The following is a 24,059-nucleotide window of genomic DNA, read 5'->3' as shown; positions in this document are numbered from 1 at the left end:
CCTGATTACCTCCCCTGTATCTGTCTCTCCCATTGGTTCCTTCCCCAGGTGTTATTGTTTCTGTTTCAGTGTTTCATCTCTGTACGTTGTTCGTGTTTCTTGTTTTGTAATATGTTGTGTTATTGATTAAATCACTCACTCCCTGAACTTGCTTCCCGACTCTCAGCGCACATCGTTACAGATGTGTGTGTGTGTCTCACCTGTTCTTTGGTCTGGGCCTTCTGAACGTACTCGCGTCCTACTTTGATCCTGGGGGTGAGGATGGCCCGGGAGAACTCCAGCACGCTGATGCCCAGCAGGTGGCTCAGTTTCTGGGCAGCCGTGTCGTCTGGCATGGAGCACTGGTCCTGGTTCTTCTCCTTAGTGAACGAGATGTTCCCAAACTGGAGCACCGCAGAGATCACCTTCAACATGGCTAACAGGAGGGAGACAGACAGGCAGAAAGAGAGGGATGGAGAGGAGGGGAGGGAGACAGACAGACAGACAGACAGGCAGAAAGAGAGGGATGGAGAGGAGGGGAGACAGACAGACAGATAGACAGGCAGAAAGAGAGGGATGGAGAGGAAGGGAGGGAGACAGACAGACAGACAGGCAGAAAGAGAGGGATGGAGAGGAGGGGAGGGAGACAGACAGACAGACAGGCAGGGGAGGGCAGGGAGACAGACAGACAGACAGACAGACAGACAGACAGACAGACAGACAGACAGACAGACAGACAGACAGACAGACAGACAGACAGAGAGGGAGGGATGGAGAGGAGGGCAGGGAGGGAGGGAGGAGACAGACAGACAGGCAGAAAGAGAGGGATGGAGAGGAGGGCAGGGAGGTAGGGAGGAGACAGACAGGCAGGCAGAAAGAGAGGGATGGAGAGGAGGGCAGGGAGGTAGGGAGGAGACAGACAGGCAGGCAGAAAGAGAGGGATGGAGAGGAGGGCAGGGAGATAGGGAGGAGACAGAGGCAGGCAGAAAGAGAGGGATGGAGAGGAGGGCAGGGAGGTAGGGAGGAGACAGACAGGCAGGCAGAAAGAGAGGGATGGAGAGGAGGGCAGGGAGGTAGGGAGGAGACAGACAGGCAGGCAGAAAGAGAGGGATGGAGAGGAGGGCAGGGAGGGAGGGAGGAGGGAGACAGACAGGCAGAAAGAGAGGGATGGAGAGGAGGGTAGGGAGGGAGGGAGGAGGGAGACAGACAGGCAGAAAGAGAGGGATGGAGAGGAGGGTAGGGAGGGAGGAGGGAGACAGACAGGCAGGCAGAAAGAGAGGGATGGATGGAGAGGAGGGCAGGGAGGGAGGGAGGAGACAGACAGGCAGAAAGAGAGGGATGGATGGAGAGGAGGGCAGGGAGGGAGGGAGGAGACAGACAGGCAGAAAGAGAGGGATGGATGGAGAGGAGGGCAGGGAGGGAGGGAGGAGACAGACAGGCAGAAAGAGAGGGATGGATGGAGAGGAGGGCAGGGAGGGAGGGAGGAGACAGACAGGCAGAAAGAGAGGGATGGATGGAGAGGAGGGCAGGGAGGGAGGGAGGAGACAGACAGGCAGAAAGAGAGGGATGGATGGAGAGGAGGGCAGGGAGGGAGGGAGGAGGGAGACAGGCAGAAAGAGAGGGATGGATGGAGAGGAGGGTAGGGAGGGAGGAGACAGACAGGCAGAAAGAGAGGGATGGAGAGGAGGGTAGGGAGGGAGGAGGGAGACAGACAGGCAGGCAGAAAGAGAGGGATGGATGGAGAGGAGGGCAGGGAGGGAGGAGGGAGACAGACAGGCAGGCAGAAAGAGAGGGATGGATGGAGAGGAGGGCAGGGAGGGAGGAGGGAGACAGACAGGCAGGCAGAAAGAGAGGGATGGATGGAGAGGAGGGCAGGGAGGGAGGAGGGAGACAGGCAGAAAGAGAGGGATGGATGGAGAGGAGGGCAGGGAGGGAGGAGGGAGACAGACAGGCAGAAAGAGAGTAATGGAGAGGATAGTATGGAGGGAGGAGGGAGACAGACAGGCAGAAAGAGAGGGATGGAGAGGAGGGCAGGGAGGGAGGAGGGAGACAGACAGGCAGAAAGAGAGGGATGGAGAGGAGGGCAGGGAGGGAGGAGACAGACAGGCAGAAAGAGAGTAATGGAGAGGATAGTATGGAGGGAGGAGGGAGACAGACAGGCAGAAAGAGAGGGATGGAGAGGATAGTATGGAGGGAGGAGGGAGACAGACAGGCAGAAAGAGAGTAATGGAGAGGATAGTATGGAGGGAGGAGGGAGACAGACAGGCAGAAAGAGAGGGATGGAGAGGAGGGCAGGGAGGGAGGAGGGAGACAGACAGGCAGAAAGAGAGGGATGGAGAGGATAGTATGGAGGGAGGAGGGAGACAGACAGGCAGAAAGAGAGTAATGGAGAGGATAGTATGGAGGGAGGAGGGAGACAGACAGGCAGAAAGAGAGGGATGGAGAGGATAGTATGGAGGGAGGAGGGAGACAGACAGGCAGAAAGAGAGGGATGGAGAGGAGGGCAGGGAGGGAGGAGGGAGACAGACAGGCAGAAAGAGAGGGATGGAGAGGATAGTATGGAGGGAGGAGGGAGACAGGCAGGCAGAAAGAGAGGGATGGAGAGGAGGGCAGGGAGGGAGGAGGGAGACAGACAGGCAGAAAGAGAGGGATGGAGAGGATAGTATGGAGGGAGGAGGGAGACAGACAGGCAGAAAGAGAGGGATGGATGGAGAGGAGGGCAGGGAGGGAGGGAGGAGGGAGACAGACAGGCAGATAGAGAGGGATGGAGAGGAGGGCAGGGAGGGAGATAGGGAGACAGACAGGCAGAAAGAGAGGGATGGAGAGGAGGGCAGGGAGGGAGGAGGGAGACAGACAGGCAGAAAGAGAGGGATGGAGAGGATAGTATGGAGGGAGGAGGGAGACAGACAGGCAGAAAGAGAGGGATGGATGGAGAGGATGGTAGGGAGGGAGGAGGGAGACAGACAGGCAGAAAGAGAGTAATGGAGAGGATAGTATGGAGGGAGGAGGGAGACAGACAGGCAGAAAGAGAGGGATGGAGAGGAGGGCAGGGAGGGAGGAGGGAGACAGACAGGCAGAAAGAGAGGGATGGAGAGGATAGTATGGAGGGAGGAGGGAGACAGACAGGCAGAAAGAGAGGGATGGATGGAGAGGAGGGCAGGGAGGGAGGGAGGAGGGAGACAGACAGGCAGAAAGAGAGGGATGGATGGAGAGGAGGGCAGGGAGGGAGGGAGGAGGGAGACAGACAGGCAGAAAGAGAGGGATGGATGGAGAGGAGGGCAGGGAGGGAAGAGGGAGACAGACAGGCAGAAAGAGAGGGATGGAGAGGAGGGCAGGGAGGGAGGAGGGAGACAGACAGGCAGGCAGAAAGAGAGTAATGGAGAGGATAGTATGGAGGGAGGAGGGAGACAGACAGGCAGAAAGAGAGGGATGGAGAGGATAGTATGGAGGGAGGAGGGAGACAGACAGGCAGAAAGAGAGGGATGGAGAGGATAGTATGGAGGGAGGAGGGAGACAGACAGGCAGAAAGAGAGGGATGGATGGAGAGGAGGGTAGGGAGGGAGGAGGGAGACAGACAGGCAGAAAGAGAGGGATGGAGAGGAGGGTAGGGAGGGAGGAGGGAGACAGACAGGCAGAAAGAGAGGGATGGAGAGGATAGTATGGAGGGAGGGAGGAGACAGACAGGCAGAAAGAGAGGGATGGAGAGGATAGTATGGAGGGAGGAGGGAGACAGACAGGCAGAAAGGGATGTAGAGAAAATATTGTTTTTTACTTCCATGTTCTGAGGAAAGCTCTGTCCCCCCTCCCCTCCATCCCTCCCCCTCCCTTCCTCCCCTCCCCTCCATCCCTCTCTCACTTACACAGAGACTCCTCTGGTGTGAATCCCATGATGGTCATAGAGTCCATGGTCTGGGTGAAGTTGTCAGCGTCACTCTGGCCTGGAACAGGTATAGCACCTCCACTCAGAAACCTGTACTGGTCAGCACTACCAAGGAGAAGGTCTGCTACAGACAGAGAGGAAGAGAGAGAGAGGGAAACAGAGAGACAGGGAAACAGAGAGAGAGAGAGAGAGAGAGAGGGAAACAGAGAGACATGGAAACAGAGAGAGAATGAAACAGAGAGACAGGGAAACAGCGAGAGAGAAACAGAGAGAGAGAGGGACACATAGAGACAGGGAAACAGAGGGAGAGGGAAACCAAGATAGGGAAACCGAGTGACATGGAAACAGAGAGAGAGAGGGAAACATAGGAACATGGAAACAGAGACAGAAGGAAACAGAGAGAGATGGAAACAGGGAGAGAGAAACAGAGATAGGGAAACAGAATGACAGGGAAACAGAGAGAGAGAGGGAAACAGAGAGACAGGGAAACAGAGAGAGAGGGAAACATATATATTTATTCACCAGATCTACCTATTCACCAGATCAACCTATTCACCAGATCTACCTATTTACCAGATCAACCTATTCACCAGATCAACCTATTCACCAGATCAACCTATTCACCAGATCTACCTATTTACCAGATCAACCTATTCACCAGATCAACCTATTTACCAGATCAACCTATTTACCAGATCAACCTATTTACCAGATCTACCTATTTACCAGATCAACCTATTCACCAGATCTATCTATTTACCAGATCAACCTATTTACCAGATCTACCTATTTACCAGATCAACCTATTTACCAGATCTACCTATTTACCAGATCAACCTATTCACCAGATCTATCTATTTACCAGATCAACCTATTCACCAGATCTATCTATTCACCAGATCTATCTATTTACCAGATCAACCTATTCACCAGATCTATCTATTCACCAGATCTACCTATTCACCAGATCTACCTATTCACCAGATCTACCTATTTACCAGATCAACCTATTCACCAGATCTATCTATTTACCAGATCAACCTATTCACCAGATCTATCTATTCACCAGATCAACCTATTCACCAGATCAACCTATTCACCAGATCTATCTATTCACCAGATCTACCTATTTACCAGATCTATTTATTCACCAGATCTACCTATTTACCAGATCTATTTATTCACCAGATCTATCTATTCACCAGATCTACCTATTCACCAGATCTACCTATTCACCAGATCAACCTATTTACCAGATCTATCTATTCACCAGATCTACCTATTCACCAGATCTATCTATTCACCAGATCTATTTATTCACCAGATCTATCTATTCACCAGATCAACCTATTTACCATATCTATTTATTCACCAGATCTATCTATTCACCAGATCTACCTATTCACCAGATCTATCTATTCACCAGATCAACCTATTTACCAGATCTATTTATTCACCAGATCTATCTATTCACCAGATCTACCTATTCACCAGATCTATCTATTCACCAGATCAACCTATTTACCAGATCTACCTATTCACCAGATCTATCTATTCACCAGATAAACCTATTTACCAGATCTATCTATTCACCAGATCAACCTATTTACCAGATCTATCTATTCACCAGATCTACCTATTCACCAGATCTATCTATTCACCAGATCTACCTAGTCACCAGATCTATCTATTCACCAGATATATCTATTCACCATATCTATCTATTCACCAGATCTATCTATTCACCACATCTATCTATTCACCAGATCTATCTATTCACCAGATCTATCTATTCACCAGATCTATCTATTCACCACATCTATCTATTCACCAGATCTATCTATTCACCAGATCTATCTATTCACCACATCTATCTATTCACCAGATCTATCTATTCACCAGATCTACCTATTCACCAGATATATCTATTCACCAGATCAACCTATTTACCAGATCTATTTATTCACCAGATCTATCTATTCACCAGATCTACCTATTCACCACATCTATCTATTCACCAGATCTATCTATTCACCAGATCTATCTATTCACCAGATCTACCTATTCACCAGATCTATCTATTCACCAGATCTACCTATTCACCAGATCTATCTATTCACCAGATCTATCTATTCACCAGATCTATCTATTCACCAGATCTATCTATTCACCAGATCTACCTATTCACCAGATCTACCTATTCACCAGATCTACCTATTCACCATATCTACCTATTCACCAGATCTATCTATTCACCAGATCAACCTATTTACCAGATCAACCTATTCACCAGATCAACCTATTCACCAGATCTATCTATTCACTAGATCAACCTATTCACCAGATCTACCTATTTACCAGATCTATCTATTCACCAGATCAACCTATTCATCCGGTCTATTTATTCACCAGATCTATCTATTCACCACATCTATCTATTCACCAAATCTACCTATTCACCAGATCTATCTATTCACCAGATCTATCTATTCACCAGATCTACCTATTCACCAGATCTATCTATTCACCAGATCTATCTATTCACCAGATCTACCTATTTACCAGATCTATCTATTCACCAGATCTATCTATTCACCAGATCTATCTATTCACCAAATCTACCTATTCACCAGATCTATCTATTCACCAGATCTGTCTATTCACCAGATCTGTCTATTCACCAGATCTGTCTATTCACCAGATCTGTCTATTCACCAGATCTGTCTATTCACCAGATCTACCTATTCACCAGATCTACCTATTCACCAGATCTGTCTATTCACCAGATCTACCTATTCACCAGATCTATCTATTCACCAGATCTATCTATTCACCAGATCTATCTATTCACCAGATCAACCTATTCACCAGATCAACCTATTCACCAGATCTACCTATTCACCAGATCTACCTATTCACCAGATCTACCTATTCAACCCATCCCCTTTCTCCCCTACCTCTCCTATCCTCTCGTTCTTCCCACCCTCTCCTACACTCTCTTTCTCCCCTTCCTCTCCTACCCTCTCCCTCTCCTACCCTCTCTTTCTTCCCACCCTCTCCTACCCTCTCTTTCTTCCCACCCTCTCCTACCCTCTCTTTCTCCTCTCCCTCTCCTACCCTCTCTTTCTCCCCTACCTTTCCTACCCTCTCTTTCTCCCCTCCCTCTCCTACCCTCTCTTTCTCCTCTCCCTCTCCTACCCTCTCTTTCTCCCCTCCCTCTCCTACCCTCTCTTTCTCCTCTCCCTCTCCTACCCTCTCTTTCTCCCCTCCCTCTCCTACCCTCTCTTTCTCCTCTCCCTCTCCTACCCTCTCTTTCTCCCCTACCTTTCCTACCCTCTCTTTCTCCCCTCCCTCTCCTACCCTCTTTCTCCCCTCCCTCTCCTACCCTCTCTTTCTCCCCTCCCTCTCCTACCCTCTCTTTCTCCCCTCCCTCTCCTACCCTCTCTTTCTCCTCTCCCTCTCCTACCCTCTCTTTCTCCCCAACCTTTCCTATACTCTCTTTCTCCTCTCCCTCTCCTACCCTCTCTTTCTCCTCTCCCCCTCTCTCACCTCTGGTGGCCTCTGAAGCTCCACACATGAGTTGGTAGAAGATGTGAAAGGTCCTTTCATCTTTGGCCTGGCGGATCGCCCTCGACTTCTCCAGCAGGTCTGAGGTCAGGAGTAAAGGAAGGGTTCAATAGCCCCAGACACTAACCTAAGGGCAGTTTTGCATCCCCTGCTTCCCTGAGCTGACCCCTGTGTGTAGGGCAACCTCTACCTGATGACAGATTAGCAGTGACCCAACAGTGAGCATACTAATGAATTACAACAGTAATATTTAGGTTGGGACTCGAAACAGAGTCTGACTGCAGAGGAAGGATACAGGTCTCAATGTTGGCACCGACAATATATCCAGCCACGTCAAAGTTAATACGGATGAATTTGCCCTGAGAGACAAGAGGAGAAGAAATGTGTCAGTTGACGATTAACATATTAATGAAAAAATGATACAAACTCAACAACAAACACAGTAAATAAAAATACAGCCAATTAAAAACATACTGTAGATCTTATCTGTGATCAATCTAGATATTAATACATTCTTACAAATCTGGAGGAGTTGTCGTTCTTGACAGTCTTGGCATTTCCGAAGGCCTCCAGGATGGGGTTGGCCTGTAGCAGCTGTCTCTCTAGCTCCCCCTGGAGGACAGGACAGGCACCACATCAACACTGGGACATGCATCACAAAGCAACTCCACAACCCAAAATACTGTTCCCCCAATCCCAGTACAAAAGAGGGGAGACCAGACTCATCAGAGAGTAAACAAGGCAGTAACCCAGTGGTCTCAACTCTGAATTTCAAGATATAGTCTGTAATAGCATCTCAACAGGATGCGCCCAGAGAAATCTAGAGATAAATAGCTTTTCATGTGTTCTCTTACAGACATTTTCAGCATCTAGCCAGCTAACATAAGCCAGCCAAAGTGCCAGACTTTGTGCATTCAACAACTCTACATTGGTGCCTTGCCAAGAAACCAACTAGCACAGAGGCTGTGTAATAGCCTGTCCCTGTGCTGTTGCACTAGTTCACATGAATTTATCGTGTCAGTCGAGAACCACTGCGTTAGATCAGGAAGTATGGCCGCAGATGCTATCTCTAGCTTTAGCTACACAGTGGCTCAGGCTATAGCTCTACTAGCTCTATAGCTTTAAGTACAGTAGCATTAGCATTATCTAGGGAGCTACTGGAGGTGGATTTAAAAGCGCCAGGTAAAGCACGCCAGCCAAGCAGCACTCAAAGCTACAAACAGCAAGAGGCCAGGGCTTTGCATGGGAACAAAGCTCAGACTGCCAACAATGCACATACTACTAGACAAACGCACGCAACAACACACACACATAAAAGCACGCACACACACAGACAGGTATGTGTGGAGACTCCTGGTCAGCCAGAATGTATGCTTAACTATTCTACATGGTAAATGCCTGGTGTATTTGGGCATCATTCACAGGTGTGGCCACCAGAATGGAAGCATTGAGCTCATTCACTGTAAAGGGAGGATGGGGAGGGACGTCTATAGCCCGGTCTGAGAACAACCTCTAGCCACTGCCCCTTCAGTGCTAGCAGATCAGAAAAGACTGGATAGGTGTAATCACTAAGGTGATGGCTCTATCTAAGCGTCCAAAGAGTTTAGGGGAGATTCCACCTATCTGGTTTTCAGATGGCCGGTTGTTTTAAGACCAAGTTTTTGTGCATCATCAGTGAATTCCAAAGCTTTCCTTCACCGATGAGGGGAATGATTCTGAGACCCACCTATGGGCGGGATTAACACCAGCTGTCAATTAGGAAACTAGAGCATTTCATTGGGCAACTGTATATGGTTTGAAGATTGACAGGTTGTTAATCCAGCCAATCAGGACGTTGAGAGAGATTCATAGACCCGCCCATCACAACTTATTCTAGCACCCATTGGGTGTTGCAACAGATATACCGTACAGTAAAAATCCAAACACCCATAGACACCAGAGAACAGCAGGGCTTTCATTCAGGAGACAGCAACTTTTCAGAACATTCAGACAGAAATGTATTGTCTAAACCAGACAAGATTCTCTCTTATACTGAACAAGATAATTATGTCTGCTCTATACATTCTACATCTATCTGCAATTCTGCAATGTTTAACCTTAATCAGCCCAGAGTGGTGATAGTCTTTATACTTTATATTATACTCACATATTGCACACTCTGAGAGATTGAGAAAAACGGGAAGGTTGGGAGAATCAACGGATGACACAAACAAACAACAAAAGACAACAACAGACCAATGAATGCAGTACAAACAAAAACTAAATGCTTGACAGTTATGGAGGAACACATCAGTAATGGTGTTGTTAAAGGATGTTAGTCTGGAGCACAAACCAGAATCGGTAGGCAGAACAGAAGAGAAGGAAAGAGGAGAAGACAGGACAGGATAGAGCCCACTCACCCTGTTCACCATGGAACTGCCCCGGGGCAACGACCTACTGCCATCCATCTGAACACGCAGGAGAGAAGGACAAGAAAGAGGGGGAGGTTGGAGGAGAGAGGGTAGGAGAGAGTGCAAAATCAAGAGGGAGGAGGGAGAGAGGGAGGAAAGGAAAGGAGAAAGAAGAGAAGGAAAACAGTAGAAAAAGGGGAGGATAAGGGGCAGTAGGGGGAGGAGAGTACATGAGAGGGGGAATGAGAGGAGAGGGCAGGGAGAGAGGACAGGGCAGGGAGAGAGGACAGGGCAGGGAGAGAGGACAGGACAGGGAGAGAGGACAGGGCAGGGAGAGAGGACAGGGCAGGGAGAGAGGACAGGGCAGGGAGAGAGGACAGGGCAGGGAGAGAGGACAGGACAGGGAGAGAGGACAGGGCAGGGAGAGAGGACAGGACAGGGAGAGAGGACAGGGCAGGGAGAGAGGACAGGGCAGGGAGGGCAGGGAGAGAGGACAGGGCAGGGAGAGAGGACAGGGCAGGGAGAGAGGGCAGGGACAGAGGACAGGGAGAGAGGAAAGGGCAGGGAGAGAGGACAGGGCAGGGAGAGAGGACAGGGCAGGGAGAGAGGACAGGGCAGGGAGAGAGGAGAGGGCAGGGATAGAGGAGAGGGCAGGCAGAGAGGACAGGGCAGGGAGAGAGGACAGGGCAGGGAGAGAGGAGAGGGCAGGGAGAGAGGACAGGACAGGAAGAGAGGACAGGACAGGGAGAAAGGACAGGGCAGGGAGAGAGGACAGGGCAGGGAGAGAGGACAGGGCAGGGAGAGAGGACAGGGCAGGGAGAGAGGACAGGGCAGGGAGAGAGGAGAGGACAGGGAGAGAGGACAGGGCAGGGAGAGAGGACAGGGCAGGGAGAGAGGACAGGGCAAGGAGAGAGGAGAGGACAGGGAAAGAGGACAGGGCAGGGAGAGAGGACAGGGCAGGGAGAGAGGAGAGGGCAAGGAGAGAGGACAGGGCAGGGAGAGAGGACAGGGCAGGGAGAGAGTACAGGGCAGGGAGAGAGGACAGGGAGAGAGGACAAGGCAGGGAGAGAGGACAGGGAGAGGACAGGGCAGGGAGAGAGGACAGGGCAGGGAGAGAGGAGAGGGCAGGGAGAGAGGACAGGACAGGGAGAGAGGAGAGGGCAGGGAGAGAGGATAGGGCAGGGAGAGAGGACAGGGCAGGGAGAGAGGAGAGGACAGGGAGAGAGGACAGAGCAGGGAGAGAGGACAGGGCAGGGAGAGAGGACAGGGAAGGGAGAGAGGACAGGGCAGGGAGAGAGGACAGGGCAGGGAGAGAGGACAGAGCAGGGAGAGAGGACAGGGCAGGGAGAGAGGACAGGGAAGGGAGAGAGGACAGGGCAGGGAGAGAGGACAGGGCAGGGAGAGAGGACAGGGCAGGGAGAGAGGACAGGGCAGGGAGAGAGGACAGGGCAGGGAGAGAGGACAGGGCAGGGAGAGAGGACAGGGCAGAGAAAGGAGAGGAGCAGAGAGACAGGAATGATTATAGAGGTCACTCTATATTGATTCCTCCAGCAGCACTTGATCAGCAAGAAGAACGGTAGTAGACAGGAAGTCATGGAATAGTAGCAACATGTAGTGTAATGCAAAATGTAGCAGTACACCTTGTTTCAACCATAGTTTCAATATACATCTTTAACACAACTTCATAACAAGTCATAACAAGTCCTCCCTACACCCTCTCGTTCTTTCACTTTCTTCCTGCCTTATTCTGTTTCCCCATCCACTCCCTCAGTCAGGACAATAAACATCATCCATCCATCAATCCACTCCCTCAGTCAGGACAATAAACATCATCCATCCATCAATCCACTCCCTCAGTCAGGACAATAAACACCAACCATCAATCCACTCCCTCAGTCAGGACAATAAACATCATCCATCCATCAATCCACTCCCTCAGTCAGGACAATAAACATCATCCATCCATCAATCAACTCCCTCAGTCAGGTCAATAAACACCATCCATCAATCCACTCCCTCAGTCAGGACAATAAACATCATCCATCCATCAATCCACTCCCTCAGTCAGGACAATAAACATCATCCATCAATCCACTCCCTCAGTCAGGACAATAAACATCATCCATCAAGCCTCTCCCTCAGTCAGGACAATAAACATCATCCATCAATCAATCCTCTCCCCCAGTCAGGACAATAAACATCATCCATCAATCAATCCTCTCCCCCAGTCAGGACAATAAACATCATCCATCAATCAATCCTCTCCCTCAGTCAGAACAATAAACATCATCCATCCATCAATCCTCTCCCTCAGTCAGGACAATAAACATCATTCATCAATCAAGCCTCTCCCTCAGTCAGGACAATAAACCTCATCCATCAATCAATTCTCTTCCTATTCTTGTCCTTCTTCATCCAATTTATCTCTTTCCTCACATCTTCTTCCCCTCCACTGTCTTTGTATCCTGACCAAGCTCTCCTTTCCTCCTCTCCCCCATTTCCTCCATATAGTCTCTTCTTCCTCCCCCCTTCTCCGCTCCCCCTCCCCTCCCCCTCTTCTCCCGCTCTCTCTCCTTCCCCAGTTTACCTGTGAGGCCTCCTTGTTCCTACCCAGAGTTCCAGTCTTATGGGACGAGGCCACATGAGCCAGATACTGGATGACTTTCTTAGTGTTCTCTGTCTTCCCTGCGCCAGACTCGCCGCTGGAACACACACACACACACACACACACACACAAACACACACACACGTATGAGAAACTCACACACATAAACCACATCTCGTTTCACAAGGGTCCTCCATAAAAACACACTCATACAACCCAGTTATGAAGGACATATAAACACAACACAAACACATATAACAGAAAGGACACTATACACACGTGTAGGCCACCAGGGAACAGAGGAACCATGCAGTGTATTCCTCTATACACACGTGTAGGCCACCAGGGAACAGAGGAACCATGCAGTGTATTCCTCTATACACACGTGTAGGCCACCAGGGAACAGAGGAACCATGCAGTGTATTCCTCTATACACACGTGTAGGCCACCAGGGAACAGAGAAACCATGCAGTGTATTCCTCTATACACACGTGTAGGCCACCAGTGAACAGAGGAACCATGCAGTGTATTCCTCTATACACACGTGTAGGCCACCAGGGAACAGAGGAACCATGCAGTGTATTCCTCTATACACACGTGTAGGCCACCAGGGAACAGAGGAACCATGCAGTGTATTCCTCTATACACACGTGTAGGCCACCAGTGAACAGAGAAACCATGCAGTGTATTCCTCTATACACAGAGAGCAGGTGTGCAGGATACAGACACTAGTCATTGTGTTGCTGTTGGATGGGAATAAAGGAGAATACAGGAGACTGACTGGGGGAAACTAAATATACTTCTAGTGTTGGAGGGGGACTGGGCTGTAAAAGTTTAAAAACAGGATCCTAGCAGAAACTAAGCTATACTCAGCTTCAGTAATCTAAACTGGGATCATTTACCATGGTGAGAATACAGACGGACAACAGACAGACAAGACAGACAGACAGGTCAAAAGACAGACAAGACAGGCAGACAGACAGGCAAACAGACAGACAGACAAGACAGGCAGACAGACAGACAGGCATGCAGGCAGGCAGACAGACAGGCATGTAGGCAGACAGGCAGACAAGACAGGCACACAAGACAGGCAGACAGACAGGTAGACAGACAGGCAGACAGACAGACAGACAGACAGGCATGTAGGCAGGCAGGCAGACAAGACAGGCAGACAAGACAGGCAGACAGACAGGCAGGCAGTCAAGACAGGCAGACATACAGGCAGACAGACAGGCATACAGACAGATATATAACCCCAGGTTACTCACGTGCAGAGGATAGATTGATCTTCTCTGTCTGTGAGAGAATAATAACGAAAGCAGAATATGTTAGTCTTTCATATTACCCAATGAACAGTACTACCTTCACCTCTTACAACAGTAATCACTGTAACAGTAATACCTTCACTTCATACACCAGTAATCACTGTAACAGTAATACCTTCACCTCTTACACCAGTAATCACTGTAACAGTACTACCTTCACCTCTTATACCAGTAATCACTGTAACAGTAATACCTTCACTTCATACACCAGTAATCACTGTAACAGTAATACCTTCACTTCTTATACCAGTAATCACTGTAACAGTACTACCTTCACCTCTTACACCAGTAATCACTGTAACAGTTCTACCTTCACTTCTTACACCAGTAATCACTGTAACAGTACTACCTTCACTTCTTACACCAGTAATCACTGTAACAGTAATACCTTCACTTCTTACACCAGTAATCACTGTAACAGTAATACCTTCACCTCTTACACCAGTAATCACTGTAACAGTAATACCTTCACTTCTTACACCAGTAATCACTGTAACAGTAATACCTTCACCTCTTACACCAGTAATCACTGTAACAGTAATACCTTCACTTCTTACACCAGTAATCACTGTAACAGTTCTACCTTCACTTCTTACACCAGTAATCACTGTAACAGTACTACCTTCACTTCTTACACCAGTAATCACTGTAACAGTTCTACCTTCACTTCTTACAACAGTAATCACTGTAACAGTAATACCTTCACTCTTACACCAGTAATCACTGTAACAGTAATACCTTCACTTCTTACACCAGTAATCACTGTAACAGTAATACATTCACTTATTACACCAGTAATCACTGTAACAGTAATTCCTTCACTTCTTACACCAGTAATCACTATAACAGTACTACCTTCACCTCTTACACCAGTAATCACTGTAACAGAGGGATCGATACACTTGTCAATCTATCTCAGAGAACCTGACTGAAACACAAAGGATGTCAGTGTGTATGTGATTTCAACAGCTCTCACTGAGCAGCATTGTTGTGTAGTCAAGAGGAAGGAGGTCAAAGCTACAGAAGTGGTCTCTCCAGACAGACCTCAGACCTCTGCTCCAGCCCACACTGCAGACACCAACACAATGGCCTGACCTTGTCTGTTACATTTTTGGTGTGTTTGTTTTAAAGGTTTCCTCAGAACCATAGGCAAACACACACACGCACGCACGCATGTGCACAGACATGCACGGACACGCACACATACCGGTCATACTGGTTCAATTATCAATAGGATCACAGATCACGGACACACACCTGTCACATTGAAAGAAAGAATGAGAGAGAGAGAGAGAGAGAGAGAGAGAGAGAGAGAGAGAGAGAGAGAAGAGAGAGAGAGAGAGAGAGAGAGAGAGAGAGAGAGAGAGAGAGAGAGAGAGAGAGAGAGAGAGAGAGAGTTGTCGTCTAATGAATTGACCTTGGGGCAGAAACGTTGCTCAATCTGTCTCTAACCGGTTTTAATGGAGGAGTGGAGCAATCCGTGTCTGTTTGTCACGCTCCTATCATAATACATGTGGCGTGGGAAAAGTCCTAGAATGAACTGTAAATACTACTGCCATTTGCAGCACCAAGATATTCTCATTGCCAATGTTTCCATATGCTTCCACAAAAAACATGGATTTACACCACATTCAGAAAGTATTCAGACCCCTTCCCTTTTTCCACATTTTGTTACATTACAGCCTTATTCTAAAAAAAATGTAATCATCAATTTACACACAATACCCCATAACGACAATGCGAATACACAAGTATTCAGACCTTGTACTATGAGACTAGAAATTGAGCTCAGGTTCATCCTGTTTCCATTGATCATCCTTGAGATGTTTCTACAACTTGATTAGAGTCCACCTGTGGTAAATTAATTTGATTGGACATGATTTGGAAAGGCACACACCTGTCTATATAAGGATTACAGTGACAGTTGACAGTGCATGTCAGAGCAAAAACCAATCCATGAGATTGAAGGAATTGTCCGTAGAGCTCCAAGACAAGATTATGTCGAAGCACAGATCTGGGGAAGGCTTCTGGGTTAAGCGGGAGGGTGTTAAGAAGCGCTGTTTGGCGGGTCATGTTTCGGAAGACGCATGACTCTACCTTAGCCTCTCCCGATTCCATTGAGGAGTTGAGCGATGAGACAAGATCGCAATTGGATATCAAGAAATTGGGGAGAAAAAGGGAAATAAAAAAAATATCTGTTAGAAACTTAGAAAGAGAGTGAATCAAAAGATGCAACAACTAGAATGGGTTGCTAATATGACTAGGATTGTGCATTTGGTTTCAGGACAACGAAGGAAAGTTGATATGAAAACCAATAGAACAGGAGAGAAATGGCATATGAGGAAGTCTTCCACAGACAACGTACGTGGGAAAAGGCCTACAGTTGAAGTCGGAAGTTTAAATACACCTTGGCCAAATACATTTAAACTCACTTTTCACAATTCCTGACATTTAATCAGAGTAAAAAGTCCCTGTCAGTTAGGATCACCATTTCATTTTAAGAATGTGAAATGTCAGAATAATAGTAGAGAAAATCATTTATTTCAGCTTTTATTTCTTTCATCACATTCCCAGTGGGTCAGACGTTTACATACACTCAATTAGTTTTTGGTAGCATTGCCTTTAAATTGTTTGACTTGGGTCAAATGTTTTGGGTAGCCTTCCACAAGCTTCCCACATTAAGTTGGGTGAATTTTGGCCCATTCCTCCTGACAGAGCTGGTGTAACGGAGTCAGGTTTGTCAGGCCTCCTTGCTCGCCCACGCGTTTTCAGTAATGCCAACACATTTTCTATGGGATTGAGGTCAAGGCTTTGTGATGGCGACTCCAATACCTTGACTTTGTTGTCCTTAAGCCATTTTGCCACAACTTCGGAAGTATGCTTGGGGTCATTGTCCATTTGGAAGACCCATATGTGACCAAGCTTTAACTTCCTGACTGATGTTTTGAGATGTTGCTTCAATATATCCACATAATTTCCCTCCCTCATGATGCCATCTGTTTTGTGAAGTGCACCAGTCACTCCTGCAGCAAAGCACCGCCACAACATGATGCTGCCAACCCGTGTTTCCCGGTTGGGATGGTGTTCTTCGGCTTGCAAGCCTCACCCTTTTTCCTCCAAGCATAACAATGGTCATTATGGCCAAACAGTTCTATTTTTGTTTCATCAGACCAGAGGACATTTCTCCAAAAAGTACATCTTTGTCCCCATGTGCAGTTGCAAACCGTAGTCTGTCTTTTTTATGGCGGTTTGGAGCAGTGGCTTCTTCATTGCTGAACGGCCTTTCAGGTTATGTTGATATAGGACTCGTTTTATAGATACGAATGTAGATACCTTTGTACCTGTTTCCTCCAGCATCTTCTTAAGATCCTTTGCTGCTGTTCTGGGATTGATTTGCACTTTTTGCACCTTCCTGAGCGGTATGACGGCTGCATGGTCCCGTGGTGTTTATACTTGCATACTATTGTTTGTACAGATGAACGTGGTAACTTCAGGTGTTTGGAAATTGCTCCCAAGGATAAACCAGACTTGTGGAGGTCTACAATTTTTTTCTGAGGTCTTGGCTGATATATTTTGATTTTTCCATGCTGTCAAGCAAAGAGGCACTGAGTTTGAAGGTAGGCCTTGAAATACATCCACAGGTACACCTCCAATTGACTCAAATTATGTCAATTAGCCTATCAGAAGCTTCTAAAGCCATTACATCATTTTCTGGAATTTTCCAAGCTGTTTAAAGGCACAGTCAACTTAGTGTATGTAAACTTCTCATCCACTGGAATTGTGATACAGTGAATTATAAATTAAATAATCTGTCTGTAAACAATTGTTGGAAAAATTACTTGTGTCATGCACAAAGTAGATGTCCTAACTGACATGACAAAACTATAGTTTGTTAACAAGACATTTGTGGAGTGTTTGAAAAACAAGTTTTAATGACTCCAACCTAAGTGTATGTAAACTTCTGACTTCAACTGTTGATGAATGTGATTGAAAGAACCAGCATTTTCATCCGTATATTTGACAGTTTTAATTAGTCAGCTTTATGTATTTTTACTTAGTTGACAACAGAAGTTATGGGCCAACGGCTGCATTGGCCATCTCTGGGCTGCATTGGCCATCTCTGGGCTGCATTGGCCATCTCTGGGCTGCATTGGCCATCTCTGGGCTGCATTGGTCATCTCTGGGCTGCATGGCCATCTCTGGGCTGCATGGCCATCTCTGGGCTGCATTGACCATCTCTGGGCTGCATTGACCATCTCTGGGCTGCATTGGCCATCTCTGGGCTGCATGGCCATCTCTGGGCTGCATTGGCCATCTCTGGGCTGCATTGGCCATCTCTGGGCTGCATTGGCCATCTCTCTGGGCTGCATTGGCCATCTCTGGGCTGCATGGCCATCTCTGGGCTGCATGGGCCATCTCTGGGCTGCATTGGCCATCTCTGGGCTGCATTGGCCATCTCTGGGCTGCATTGGCCATCTCTGGGCTGCATTGGCCATCTCTGGGCTGCATGGCCGTCTCTGGGCTGCATTGGCCATCTCTGGGCTGCATTGGCCATCTCTGGGCTGCATTGGCCATCTCTGGGCTGCATTGGCCATCTCTGGGCTGCATTGGCCATCTCTGGGCTGCATTGGCCATCTCTGGGCTGCATGGCCATCTCTGGGCTGCATTGGCCATCTCTGGGCTGCATTGGCCATCTCTGGGCTGCATTGGCCATCTCTGGGCTGCATTGGTCATCTCTGGGCTGCATTGGCCATCTCTGGGCTGCATTGGCCATCTCTGAGTTCCATGCGCTCAATTAGGCTATTTAGCCGCCAATGATCACGGTGTAGCCTCACAATGTGTCCATAAGGCAGAGGCTGGTGCTCTCGCATTAGTAACATTTTTACTTTTAGAGTTTATTCATTTGAATTAATGATTGATTAACCACGTGACAATGATTTTGAGAAATTAAAACATTATTATTGAAATGAAACTATTCCACGAAAATGCACATATGAAAAGCATACATTTCTAGATGTGAGGGGGTCAGGGGTTAGGGTTACCTTGTAGCATGCTGCGGTAGGCAGCCTCTGATATAGCGTAGATGTGAGGGGGCATCTCATGGCGTTTCTTCCCTCGGTACATCTCCACTATAGACTCTGTGTAGATGGGCAGGTTCTTATAGGGGTTGATCACCACACAGAACAGGCCCGAGTATGTCTGCAAACACACACACACACACCCAGGATAGATATACACAAAGTTCAATGATAACTAAAATACCATGCTTAATCTCAATGACCCATGCCCTCCCAATGCCTAGACCCAACCATTAAGCCAGGCAATGTCATATCACACACACACACCTAATCTGAGTCATATAACAGCAACATTAGGAGAGGTAGGGTCAATCCCGCCCAACATTCTCCCCCCATTAACCTACAGTATGAGTAGGACCCATTAACCTACAGTATGAGTAGGACACATTAACCTACAGTATGAGTAGGACCCATTAACCTACAGTATGAGTAGGACACATTAACCTACAGTATGAGTAGGACCCATTAACCTACAGTATGAGTAGGACACATTAACCTATAGTATGAGTAGGGTCAGGTTGAATGTGTAAGGAGTCATTTGTAATGAAAAAGAAAGGTAGCTATCAGGATAATCAATCAACCAGCTAGTGCTACAACACAGGTTAATGAATGAAATATGCAGGCAACAGTGTAAAGGTACTGATAACAAGATGACTCTGTGGATTCTGACTGGTCATCCCTAACCGTCCACCAAAATCCCCCATTTTCTCTCTATCTCTCTTTCTCTAAAGCAGATAAGATAAACATAAACAGCCTTCAAATACCTTAACATAGATATACAATAGAAAGTGTCGTTCACTATATCACATTCTAACTCTTTCTGACACATTCTTCATATCAAAGTTCCGCAACACTTATTTTTCTTTCTTTCTTCTTATCTATCTTCCTTTCTATCCATTTCTCTTCCTCTTCCTATCTCTCTCATCCCTCCCTTCATTGGTTCATAGTCACGAAACAGGAGATGCAGCTCTCCTTTCTCCTCCGTCCTTCTCTCTCTTATATAAACGACTGTGATGTAACACACCCCCTCCTCTTATATCAGTTACACTGATGTCACAGTTCTCTCTACAGAGTAACCCCCCCCCCATACACACACAGTCTTGTACAACTAACCTCGTGGGGACACACAATTCAGTCCCATTCAAAATCCAATTTACAATAACCCCTAACCCTAAACTTAACCCTAGCTCCTAACCCTTACCCATAAACTAACCCTTACCCATAAACTAACCCTAACTCATAACCCTTACCCATAAACTAACCCTAGCTCCTAACCCTAACCCATAAGCTAACCCTAACTCCTAACCCTAACCCATGAACTAATCCTAACCCATAAACTAACCCTAGCTCCTAACCCTTACCAATAAACTAACCCTAACTCATAACCCTTACCCATAAACTAACCCTAACTCCTAACCCTTACCCATAAACTAACCCTAACTCTAACCCATAAACTAACCCTAATTCCTAACCCTTACCCATAAACTAACCCTTACCCATAAACTAACCCTAAATCATAACCCTTACCAATAAACTAACCCTAGCTCCTAACCCTAACCCATAAACTAACCCTAACTCCTAACCCTAACCCATGAACTAATCCTAACCCATAAACTAAACCTAGCTCCTAACCCTTACCAATAAACTAACCCTAACTCATAACCCTTACCCATAAACTAACCCTAACTCCTAACCCATACCCATAAACTAACCCTAAACCATAAACTAACCCTAACTCCTAACCCTTACCCATAAACTAACCCTAGCTCCTAACCCTTACCCATAAACGAACCCTTACCCATAAACTAACCCTAACCCATAAACTAACCCTTACCCATAAACTAACTCTAACTCCTAACCCTTACCCATAAACTAACCCTAATTCCTAACCCTTACCCATAAACTAACCCTAACCCATAAACTAACACTAACTCATAAACAAACCCTAGCTCCTAACCAATACCCATAAACTAACACTAGCTCCTAACCCTTACCCATAAACTAACCCTAGCTCCTAACCCTAACCCATAAACTAACCCTAGCTCCTAACCCTTACTCCTAAACTAACCCTAGCTCCTAACCCTTGCCCATAAACTAACCCTAACTCCTAACACTTACCCATAAACTAACCCTAACCCATAAACTAATCCTAACTCCTAACCCTTACCCATAAACTAACCCTAACTCCAAACCCATACCCATAAACTAACCCTAGCTCCTAACCCTAACCCTAACTCCTAACCCTTACCCATAAACTAACCCTTACCCATAAACTAACCCTAACCCATAAAGTAACCCTAACTCCTAACCCTTACCCATAAACTAAACCTAACTCCTAACCCTAACCCATAAACTAACCCTAACTCCTAACCCTTACCCATAAACTAACCCTAACTCCTAACCCTTACTCATAAACTAACCCTAGCTCCTAACCCTAACCCATAAACTAACCCTAAATCCTAAACCTAACCCATAAACTAACCTTAACTCCTAACCCTAACCCATGAACTAATCCTAACCCATAAACTAACCCTAGCACCTAACCCTTACCAATAAACTAACCCTAACTCATAACCCTTACCCATAAACTAACCCTAACTCATAACCCTTACCCATAAACTAACCCTAACTCCTAACCCATACCCATAAACTAACCCTAGACCATAAACTAACCCTAACTCCTAACCCTTACCCATAAACTAACCCTAGCTCCTAACCCTTACCAATAAACGAACCCTTACCCATAAACTAACCCTAACCCATAAACTAACCCTTACCCATAAACTAACCCTAATTCCTAACCCTTACCCATAAACTAACCCTAACTCATAAACTAACACTAGCTCCTAACCCTTACCCATACACTAACCCTAGCTCCTAACCCTAACCCATAAACTAACCCTAGCTCCTAACCCTTACTCCTAAACTAACCCTAGCTCCTAACCCTTGCCCATAAACTAACCCTAACTCCTAACACTTACCCATAAACTAACCCTAACCCATAAACTAACACTAACTCCAAACCCTTACCCATAAACTAACCCTAGCTCCTAACCTTAACCCTAACTCCTAACCCTTACCCATAAAATAACCCTTACCCATAAACTAATCCTAACCCATAAACTAACCCTAACTCCTAACCCTTACCCATAAACTAAACCTAACTCCTAACCCTTACCCATGAACTAACCCTAGCTCCTAACAATAACCCATAAACTAACCCTAACTCATTACCCTTACCCATAAACTAACCCTAGCTCCTAACCCTTACCCATAAACTAACCCTAACTCTTAACCCTTACCAATAAACTAACCCTAGCTCCTAACCCTAACCCATAAACTAACCCTAGCTCCTAACCCTTAGCCTAACTCCTAACCCTTACCCATAAACTAAACCTAGCTCCTAACCCTAACCCATAAACTAACCCTAACTCCTAACCCTTACCCTAACTCCTAATCCTTACCCATAAACTAAACCTAGCTCCTAACCCTAACCCATAAACTAACCCTAACTCCTAACCCTAACTCATAAACTGACCCTAGCTCCTAACCCTAACCCATAAACTAACCCTAACTCCTAACCCTTACCCATAAACTAACCCTAACTCCTAACCCTTACCCATAAACTAACCCTAGCTCCTAACCCTAACCCATAAACTAACCCTAACTCCTAACCCTAACCCATAAACTAACCCTAACCCACAAACTAAACCTAGCTCCTAACCCTTACCCATAAACATAAACTAACCCTACCTCCTAACCCTTACCCATAAACTAACCCTAACTCATAACCCTTACCCATAAACTAACCCTAGCTCCTAACCCTAACCCATAAACTAACCCTAACTCCTAACCCTAACCCATGAACTAATCCTAACCCATAAACTAACCCTAGCTCCTAACCCTTACCCATAAACTAACCCTAACTCATAACCCTTGCCCATAAACTAACCCTAACTCCTAACCCTTACCCATAAACTAACCCTAAACCATAAACTAACCCTAACTCCTAACCCTTACCCATAAACTAACCCTAGCTCCTAACCCTTACTCATAAACAAACCCTTACCCATAAACTAACCCTAACCCATAAACTAACCCTAACCCATAAACTAACCCTAGCTCCTAACCCTAACCCATAAACTAACCCTAGCTCCTAACCCTAACCCATAAACTAACCCTAGCTCCTAACCCTTACCCATAAACATAAACTAACCCTAACTCCTAACCCTTACCTATAAACTAACCCTAACTCCTAACCCTTACCCATAAACTAACCCTAGCTCCTAACCCTAACCCATAAAATAACCCTAACTCCTAACCCTAACCCATAAACTAACCCTAACCCATAAACTAACCCTAGCTCCTAACCCTTACCCAAAAACATTAACTAACCCTAACTCCTAACCCTTACCCATAAACTAACCCTAACTCATAACCCTTACCCATAAACTAACCCTAGCTCCTAACCCTAACCCATAAACTAACCCTAACTCCTAACCCTAACCCATGAACTAATCCTAACCCATAAACTAACCCTAGCTCCTAACCCTTACCCATAAACTAACCCTAGCTCCTAACCCTAACCTAACCCTAACTCCTAACCCTAACCCATAAACTAATCCTAACCCATAAACTAACCATAGCTCCTAACCCTTACCCGTAAACTAACCCTAACTCCTAACCCTTACCCATAAACTAACCCTAACTCCTAACCCTTACCCATAAACTAACCCTAACTCCTAACCCTTACCCAGAAACGAACCCTAGCTCCTAACCCTTACCCATAAACTAACTCTTACCCATAAACTAACCCTAAACCATAAACTAACCATTACCCATAAACTAACCCTAACTCCTAACCCTGACCCATAAACTAACCCTAGCTCCTAACCCTAACCCATAAACTAACCCTAGCTCCTAACCCTAACCCATAAACTAACCCTAGCTCCTAACCCTTACCCATAAACATAAACTAACCCTAACTCCTAACCCTTACCCATAAACTAACCCTAACTCCTAACCCTTACCCATAAACTAACCCTAACTCATAACCCTTACCCATAAACTAACCCTAGCTCATAACCCTAACCCATAAACTAACCCTAACTCCCAACTTTTACCCATAAACTAACCCTAGCTCCTAACCCTTACCCATAAACTAACCCTAACTCTTAACCCTTACCCATAAACTAACCCTAGCTCCTAACCTTAATCCATAAACTAACCCTAACT

General features: G+C 46.5%; 1 protein-coding gene across 19 annotated transcripts in view; it reads right to left on the bottom strand.

Annotated features, from left to right (window-relative positions):
- LOC110508601 (uncharacterized) overlaps positions 1-24,059 on the bottom strand; it is a 111,253-nt gene that overhangs the window by 50,175 nt on the left and 37,019 nt on the right. For 5 of the 19 annotated variants that reach the window (XM_036968296.2, XM_090224423.1, XM_090224429.1 and 2 more), the window contains exons 4-12: positions 18,789-18,945; positions 13,690-13,717; positions 12,404-12,518; positions 9,826-9,873; positions 7,946-8,038; positions 7,722-7,785; positions 7,409-7,507; positions 3,840-3,983; positions 201-415 (exon numbers count right to left, since the gene is read on the bottom strand). In XM_036968296.2, the coding sequence (XP_036824191.1) occupies positions 201-415; positions 3,840-3,983; positions 7,409-7,507; positions 7,722-7,785; positions 7,946-8,038; positions 9,826-9,873; positions 12,404-12,518; positions 13,690-13,717; positions 18,789-18,945 (963 nt within the window). Of the gene's footprint in view, positions 1-200; positions 416-3,839; positions 3,984-7,408; positions 7,508-7,721; positions 7,786-7,945; positions 8,039-9,572; positions 9,585-9,825; positions 9,874-12,403; positions 12,519-13,689; positions 13,718-18,788; positions 18,946-24,059 lie in introns of all 19 variants that reach the window. The other 14 variants (XM_090224408.1, XM_090224456.1, XM_090224469.1 and 11 more) reach the window with 4 other exon arrangements.

The sequence above is a fragment of the Oncorhynchus mykiss genome, chromosome 3 (genome assembly GCF_057628025.1).
Source record: "Oncorhynchus mykiss isolate SJ-2025 chromosome 3, ASM5762802v1, whole genome shotgun sequence".
Lineage (NCBI taxonomy): Eukaryota > Metazoa > Chordata > Actinopteri > Salmoniformes > Salmonidae > Oncorhynchus > Oncorhynchus mykiss.
This window is presented reverse-complemented; position numbering and strand designations above follow the sequence as displayed.